The sequence below is a fragment of the Oculina patagonica genome, chromosome 5, assembly GCF_052425735.1.
Source record: "Oculina patagonica isolate OP01 chromosome 5, crgOcupat, whole genome shotgun sequence".
In the NCBI taxonomy this organism is placed as follows: domain Eukaryota; kingdom Metazoa; phylum Cnidaria; class Anthozoa; order Scleractinia; family Oculinidae; genus Oculina; species Oculina patagonica.
This window is the reverse complement of record NC_135762.1, coordinates 16,424,755-16,433,906: the sequence shown is the minus strand read 5'-3', so window position 1 is coordinate 16,433,906 and position 9,152 is coordinate 16,424,755. Positions and strand designations below refer to the sequence as shown.

The following is a 9,152-nucleotide window of genomic DNA, read 5'->3' as shown; positions in this document are numbered from 1 at the left end:
AGAAACGGTCTTACAATCTCTAATCTTACTTTTGCAATTTGCTGCTTATCTGATTGAACATCATTTCCGTCAAAGTTATGTTGTAAAATAGTTCTGAAAAAAGTAAGAACAGTTTCTGTGATTACGAAAAGATTTTACGAGTTCTGAAAACCTGTCATGAGTGATTCTGGTTTTGCTTAGTACACCCGGCACGTCGAGATATGTCAAAAGTTGCAGAAAGCCGTACGTTTCAATCACCAACTGAAAATCTTGGACATTGTACTTAGTTCCTTAAAACGTTCTCTATACCTTGTGGGTAAAAATGAAGCGAAATAATAACTACCCAAATTAGCCCGATCATTTGGTCACCTGTCACAACGGGAAATTGTTGTAAGACATTTGAGATCCTTCACAGCTTTGCAAGACAGTTCATGCTATGTGAACAGCCGATCAGCCGCCTCACGTGTCAGAATATAATCTGCTCTTGGATCTATAAGTGTTTCCGTTCACTTGTAACACGGCTGGTGTGGAATTTTTCTTTCAGCCGAGGTTATGTTGACTTTGGTTGTTCGCCTTCTTTTATTTTTTTTTTCAATGCCCATTGAGGGGGGTACTTATAATGCAGCGTCCAAAAATAACTGGTTTCAAGTTAAACACTGTAAATTCTTTCTAAGAAAAAATAAATGACAGTATTCCTAAGTGGGTCACAGAGGCCATGGTAGACATACGAGTTCCCCTTTCTCGCTCTTTTCGATACAAATTTAGAAGTTGAAAAAAATTACTTGTCCTGTTGAATTAAAGATGAGTTACCCTTGTATCACCATATATTACGGCTGAAAGGCCGGATATTCAAACCCGTCTTTAAGGCAAATTACTATGTTATAAATTGGGTAAACTAAAAGGGTAGCTAGTGACCTGTTGTTTGTTTTGTTTTGTATTTGATACCTTTACAACATTGCAAAACTTTGCACTGCATTGTCAATTTACAGCTCTCGACCGGAAGAATATCTTCTCATTACACTTTGATCGTATTTCTCAAGGTTAAAAACTTCAAAATTTGATTTGAACTCGCTGAACTATTTCCTGTACGATGAAGTTTGAATGACACCTAAAAGTTCGTTTCGAAATAGCTGGTCTTTTTAACTTTTCTGGACCCCCCTAGCCTCTGTGAAATTTACGTTGATATATTTGTATATACGTCCAGCCTAAGGATTGAACGTGTTCGTTGGAAACTTATTTCAAGAGCTTATTGTTGAATTAGGAGCTTTGATCGTTGAAACCCAGAGATTTTACAGAGATTTTAAAGAAACTCGATCCTCAAGAATCTAAAGCGGATTTAAAGCAAGCATACATCTTAAGAATCTACCCATGTACAGCCTGTCCGAATATTCAAGTGTGAGACTGAAAAGTTCTTTATTCGACGCCGAACGAGTAGAACTAGAAGTACAGTATGGGTAAGAGAGCAATCTTTAAATACTTAAATCCCTGTCAAATCTTTTTGCTGTTTTTTAGCTGGAATTCAGTGGCGCTATATTGTGCAAGAGAATATAAAGTTCTCCATACTTTCTTACAGCATGCTCCAGAGGCCGGATTCTCTGCGCGTATTTGTGACTTTTTCAACCAGCACACGAACTGGCCTTTTTCGATCCAAGACTGAGTTTCAAGACAACTAAGAACCGGTTGTTCGAAGAGCGGATAACCTTGGCTAAATCTCTATTCAGCGGATATAATTCATCCATTGTACAACCAAGGCCGGATTATCAACTGGATAGGTCGATTCATCCGCTCTTTGACCGAGTACAGAGAGAGTTTTAAGATAAATTATCCAATTGCAGCCTTTGTTTCCACAAAATGAACTTTCAACTAATTTTATTGCTTAAATAATTGTGCCATAATTTTTGAAACCAACAAGCTGATATACCGGCAAAATAGTAGTTTGTTTTGCTGGCACAAAGCTGGCCAGGAAACATTTCGTACAAAAAAGCTGTGAATATCCTAGATCTTTCCTAAATAATACCGGGTTGTTCAGACACGCGCGTGACCCTCGCGTGTATTCGCAATTTGAATAACTCTCTAATGAGCGGTTTTTCTATTGTAGAAGACAAAGACAAAGATTTTAAAAAGGCCGAGGATGAAAAGCCGAAGGACCTGAAAATCTGTGCACAATGTGATAAAAAGATTGAGGGGAAGTTTGTGCTTCGAGCTTTGGACCAGTTTTGGCATGAAGAGTGTTTGAAATGTTCTTACTGCAATACACAGCTGGCTGACTTGAGCTTCAAGTTTTACCTCAAAGGAGATTTACTACTTTGTAAACGAGACTACATCAGGTGAGGCTTTCTTGTTTTAATAACAATAAAGAGTTCCCATTGAATAAACTTGGCAAGCTAAAAGAAAAACATATCATGCTTGACGTCTAAACGATTCCAAATTTGGAAATTCCTGTGCACTCTTAGACGCTACCAACGAAGTAGATATTTAAGCTTTCAGGTGTCTCGCAGACTCGCCGAAACCTACGAAAACTATCACAACCAAATTTACTAATTCGGCTGCGCACCTTGTGCTAAATTAAAATGTGAAAGACTTGCAGAAGCGTCTTTAAAGCAAATCGAATCTCTCAAATGCCTCAACATTTGAAATTTCAATTTCCGTAACGTTTCATCTCTTTTCTTAATGATATTATTTATTCATGGTGTTTACGTTCACAACAGACACACAACGATTTTAGATATAATGTGGATCCTGATGTACATTTTTGAAATAAAGGAATCTGAATTCCGTGCAGCTTGGCTAAATCTCGATGGGGAATATATTTGATATTAACAAGATTAAAGGATCTGTTTACTTCAAACAACTTTCAAGAGATCTGCAAACCTTGTTAACATAAATAATTGAAACTTATCTTTATCCGACTAGAAATGTTCTTTAACCCAGACACCATTGTCTCATTACTTCAAAACCAAGTTTAAACTCAGAGAAAGCGCTTCCTAGGGCTAAGCTTTCTGACAATTTAATTCATAGGTTAATTAAGGTAACTAGGAAAGACAATGCTGTTTCTTAATCATTCTAGGGGAAAAGAAGAGATTCTTAGACAAGACAATCTGTTCTCGCTATGAAAGAAGATCTTGAATAATTCATTGTTAAGCTTCGAAGAAATACAAGAGACAGATTTTACGTGGGAGGAACGTAAAGCTTAAATACAAAATCACGGAATCTCTCTGTGCTTATATATCGATATATTGGTTGCCATAATTTAAAATTAAGATTTCTAGGATTTAGAGCTAGAGGAGAAAACGAAATGATTTCAGGATAGACTCTCTTAAAATAAAAGCTCTAAGGAAATCGTGGTGACTCACCAATTCTTCTCTGACAATTTATACGAAGATTTTTTTTTTGTATTTTAATTATTTTTATTAGTTTTCAAAAAATACAAAGTTTTAGTTACTAAACTACTACAAAACACTACATTCAAATAAATATGGAAAAAATACAATATTTTAAGTACTACACTACACTATAAACTACTCTACAAAACTATTACAGACACTATAAATACTACAAAACAAAACAAAAATATATATATGTGTTTACACAAAAGAGTCCTCCGTTCATTCATCTATTTAAATGCTGTTTTACGATGCTATTGTGTTGTAGCTACCAGTGCGGGATTGCATACTAATTTATTTTTATACTTGCTCCATTTCTTATTGTGAGCTGATAGCTTGTTGTTTGATTTTGATATCATTGCCTCTATTTGGTAAATCAATGTAACTTTTGAGTTTAATACTCTTATTAAAGGTAAAGATTTGCTTTGTCTACAAGAATATAAATATTGTTTGGCAACTAACAATATATGATTAACAAATAACTCGTCCTCGCACTTCAGAATGCCAAACATTATATCTTTGTCAGAAAGTTGTTCAATCTTTATATCAAGATCATCGAGCCATTTGATAACTTCAGCCTAGAAAATCTTTGAGTAATGGCAAGACACAAAAAAATGCTCTAGGGACTCGTCCATTTCACCATAAAAGGAACAGGCTTGAGATGGTACGACATTAATTTTGTATAAAAGAATATTTGAAACAAGACACCTACAGTATTAAGTAATTCATACTGAAATTCACGCAGTTTTGTATCTAATGCAACGCGATTAGAATGCAATGGAACGTATTGGAACGCATTCTAACTATATATAAGACTTCATTTATAAATCGCGCGTTAAAATTCAGCTGAGCAGTTGGTGGGCCATGGGGTGATGATTCTATCTCGAAGTTCCTTATAGACAGATTTGGAAACCACAGTTTTGATTAAAACATTTTGCCCGTTTAAAGATACCTTAATCTCATCATGCATGGAAAAAGGTTCATCACCCATATATACAAACGTTTTTAATGATTCTCGCCATTCTACTGGTAGAGCATCAATTAGAGTAACAAGCCTAAAAACGTCTAATGGCGAGATATTCAGTTCTCTCAATTTGCAATTGCTTTTTAAAATTAGCGCATTGTTATCGGAGATCAAATCCCTCATTCTAAGAATTCCTTTATCTGCTAGTGCTTTAAAATACACAGACTTGCCTTCAATACAAATAAACTTATTGTTCCATAAAATGGTATTTGAAATGTCTTTTATTTCCTGTACACTTTCGTAATTTGTTGCTGAGCATTTTGCAAAACTTTTGAGGCATTCCTCATAAAACGGTGGCAGCTTTATTGGTAATTTCTTCAAATCATAGTTGCAGCATAAAACAAACTTGCCTCCTATTGGTCTTAGATAATGCAGGAGAATTGTTTTCCAACTTTGTGGTTGATCGCTCGCTAATTTTTTGCAGAAAAGGACCCTTTGCGTTTCAATTATAGAATCCAGATGTGGGGCTTTCAGTCCTCCATCTTCAATCTCGCTAATAAGGGCCAGACGCTTGACTTTGCCCCTTCCCTTCCAAATAAAGTCAAAAAATATTTTGTTTATCTCTTTAACAAATTCCTTCTCAATTGAGATCAGGCTGGCTTCGATATAAAAATATAGGGATGATAAATGTTTTAACAATTTGGATTCTTCCAATGATAGTTAGGTCCCTCCATCTCCAGATTCGTAGTTTTTGTTTAATAGAATTCATCAGCTCATCGACATTTAACTTTTGTTTGAGTTGTGAGGCGTAGGTAGAAGTGTATTCCTAGAATTTTTGCCGATTTTTTTAACTTTTAAATTACCTGGAACGGATTTATCTTCCTGTACGGTATAGGCGTGATTACCTAAAAGTAACATTTCCGACTTTTCATGTTTAATCTTCAGGCCAGAACAATTTCCATATTCGTCTAGGAGATTTAGAAAATTCTTTACAGAGAGATTGATTTTCAAGTAAGCAGTCAAATCATCTGCGAAAAGGCTCAACTTGATTTCTTCGTTACCTACCTTGATACCACGGATATCTTTACTGTTACGTATACTAATACACAAGATTTCTAACACAATAATGAACAAGTGAGCGGATAGAGGGTCACCTTGTCTTACTCCTCTTTCAACAGCGAATGATGAAGTAGAAAATCCGTTATTCAAAATGGCAGCTTGAGATATAATTTGTTGTAAAATGTGTTGATCCACTCTATGAATGATGGCCCAAAGCCAAAGGCGGACAAGGTGCGAAATAAAAAATCCCTACTTACGGTGTCAAAGGCCTTTTTGAAATCTATACAAATCATTCTCCCTTCAATGTTGTACCTCTGAGAGAATTCCATAACATCTTCGATCGTTCTAACCGCATCAGAAATGGTCCTACCCTTGACATATGCAGATTGATTGTGGTGTATAATATTTGGTAACACATTTTCTAACCTCTTGGCGATAGCTTTTGAACCAATTTTTACGTCTACATTGATAAGTAAGATCGGTCTCCAGTTGGCTAGGTCCCGCCTGTCTTTATCTTTTTTCTCAATTAACTGAGGTTATAATGGCTTGCTTCTGAGAGTTTGATAACTCACCATAGTCATACGAATAGTTTAAGCTATCTACCATCAGATTTCCTAATGTGTGCCAGAAAGCTCTGTAAAATTCGACTGTCAATCTAACATTCCCCGGTGACTTGTTACTTTCAAACAGTTGAAGACTCTTATAACACTCCGTGATCTGCCGAAAGCTTTCCCTCACATATACGAACATCGTTATTTGAGAGTTTTGGTATTTCTGGATTATTTAAAAACAGGCTTAGCATACCTTAAGAGGGGGTGCGAGGATCGAGGGGTAGAATAAAAATTTTGAATTTCTTGCAAAAACATTTTAGGATCTGTGATTAGGACTCCACCGTTGCGAACAGAGTTTTTAGTTTTCTTATGCGATTCAAGATTTAAAAAGTATTTATTATTTCTTTCGCATCTCTCGTACCAATTGGCTTTTGATCGGATTATAGCACCTTTTGCTATTTGTTCATAAATGGAATTATATTCCGTCTTTAAGTTCCTCTTGGTTTTCAACAGTTGGTGATTCATTGCACTTCTCTTCGCTTAGTTTTAGAGAAGTCTCAATATCAGAAAAAAATTATTTTTTCACGAGCTTTTTCTTTGCTATATTTTATGGAAACTTGTCTGATTCTGTATTTAATGAGATCCCGTAACAATCTTTTATCTGTAACTTCGTTAAATTCGTTTAACCACACGGCACGCTTTCATTTATCAACTTAATGAACTCATCATCCTCCGTAAGACTGGCGTTAAACTTCCAGAAAGACGGACCATGTCTCGGTTTATCTATGCTATTAAAATGAAGACAAATTGCAGAATGATCGGAATTAATTGAAGGAATAATATTACATCTCTCAATGTCATCTTGGCAAGCATCGCTAATTAGCCAGTAATCTAGTCTTCTTTGAATAAAAGGATTTCTTTGCCTCCACGTAAAACGTTTAGATTCCGGATTTCTTATTCGCCAAATGTCTACTAAATCAAAATCTAGACATAAATCTTGTATGTGTTTGACAGATTCTTTTCTAAAAGCTTTGCCGCCAGAACAGTCAAGGTCGGGTTCAAATGTGACATTGAGATCTCCCCCGAGAATTATCCTACGTTCTTCAGTATTAACAACACAATCTTCGATGTCCTTGTTTAAATTATCAAAAAAACAGCATTGTTCCTGGATCTTATTAGGAGCATAAATATTGACGAACAAGAACAACGAGCCTTGTACCTCAGCTTCCATTATAATCGAGCGGCCTTCGTCATCACACTTGACAAATTTTAGATCAAGATCTAGGTCACTTCTCACTAAAATCATCACCCCACAACTACGATTAGAGCCATGTGCAAAATAGCTTTCTCTTAGAGTGGTATACCTTAAAATATTGCACGAATAAGTTTTAGTTAACACAGCTGCCATTAGTGTTTATATTCCGTTCACAAGCTTAGCCCCGGGTGACAGAGAAAGCTATCCATAACTTCCAAAAAAACGAATTTTTGAAGTCAGAAAGCGAAATTTTGAGGAAAAGTCCAAAGCTTTATTAGCCTATAAAAGTCCTAAAAGTACTATAAAGGTGTTTCAATCCTCCAAGATTATTTCCACTGTCGTTTTCCAACAAGACAAATCCGCTGCATGTGACTAAAACCTTGGCCTTCAACCGACTATCAATTTCTATTCATCGAGTGGTCAGGTATAGTGATCGGTGATTTTAATTGGTGCACAGCACGTGAACAGAAAATGCTACGCACTTTTGGACATTCACTCTCAACTAGAGATTATCGTCACGTGTGGTAATTGTCCAGTATAGATGTACCAATCAGCGCGACAGAAAGATGATTGGCGGATTATAATTATAACGGAATATAGAACGTTTCTCTGAGTCCGTTTAACTTATCATCTCGTAACATTCCATTTTACTTTATTTTCAGGTTGTTTGGTGCCACGGGAATTTGCTCTCGATGCTTAAAAACAATACCTCCGCTGGAAATGGTCATGCGGGCTCGTGAACACGTGTATCACCTCGACTGCTTTGCGTGTCATGTCTGTCGCTACAGATTTTGTGTCGGCGACAGGTTTTATCTTCACTACAATACAGTTCGCTGTCAAAATCACTACTTTGTCGACAGAAGCTACTTTTTCCCAACACCTTTTTTCGTGTGACCCTTGCCTCCTTTATTACTTAATTTTTGGCCGAAATTTAGTTTCAACACTTTTTATCTTCCCAACCGTCTTTGGCGTTCTTCCATAACTATCCCGATGATGCTGACGTAGAACGTTTAGTACAAACCTATAAACATTTATCAAGGAAAAGAATGAGAAGTATATGGCCCTAACAGTGGTTTTTATGGCCATGGCAAAACTTGTCATATGTTTCGAGGCTTGTCAATAAACACGAGGAAAGTTTTTCTTTTAGATATATTTTTGTCTCGTTGTCAAAAACAGAATTTCTAACATTCTATAACGAGGAAGGTAGGAATTGTGCTATACTTTTTAGGATTGCAGTTGTGAAATCAGTACAGTACGGCTTAAAGTTAACTTGAGCCCTCCTGTACAAAGGCTAAAGAATAACTTCTTACCCCCCTCCCAGTCAAACTTGATAACTAAGGTACATTCCTCCTCCTCCCTACACCACGTCCCTCATTTCCAGCCAACTTTATAGCAACAGGCATTCAAGATAATGTTGCCTAGCTGATTGGAGACCTTGATGCTGCAATGAAAAAGCACAAAGCAACATATCCCATTGGATTAACCAAAAATTGATCTATATCTTGGAGAAAGAAAGAAGATATAAGAAACCAAAAAAGAAAAAAAGAAGCTGTGGAAAACAGAGATAAAGAGCTTGTAATATTATTTTATGCCATTGGAAAGAATGGAAATAGACGTCGAATATGACCCTGAGCTGTATGGTGTCCACCAAACTGAGAATGTTGATTTTAGGGAAACACTTTCTGTCAATACTTCACTAACCAATAAAGCTTGCTTGAGAGATTTGTTAAAGTACGACTGTTTCCGTGGAGCAGCTGAAAACCGGCTTGACGAGAAGGCAGAAAATGGACAAATGAAAGAAAACATAATTTAAAAACGTGACATAATTGGCTACAATGCGCTCTGTTATATTTGTAATATATTATATAAAAACAGGAAAAATGAACATGTGATAAATTTTCGTTGAAAAAAAGATTTCCCTCGTTCTTTTCTTTGAATAATTTAGACATTGCCACTTATCC

General features: G+C 36.1%; 1 protein-coding gene across 2 annotated transcripts; it reads left to right on the top strand.

The window, feature by feature from the left end:
- The first annotated feature begins 1,084 nt into the window (after window positions 1-1,084).
- Window positions 1,085-8,913, top strand: LOC144653004 (LIM domain only protein 3-like). 2 transcript variants are annotated; one of them, XM_078512899.1, is made up of 3 exons: window positions 1,085-1,433; window positions 2,078-2,306; window positions 7,854-8,913. In XM_078512899.1, exons 1-3 carry the CDS (start codon window positions 1,430-1,432, stop codon window positions 8,083-8,085), a joined length of 465 nt encoding a protein of 154 aa, XP_078369025.1. In that variant the 5' UTR covers window positions 1,085-1,429; the 3' UTR covers window positions 8,086-8,913. The 2 variants fall into 2 exon arrangements, with proteins under 2 accessions (XP_078369025.1, XP_078369024.1); XM_078512898.1 differs by lacking the exon at window positions 1,085-1,433 and having other exon boundaries at window positions 1,553-2,306.
- The last annotated feature ends 239 nt before the right edge of the window (window positions 8,914-9,152 follow it).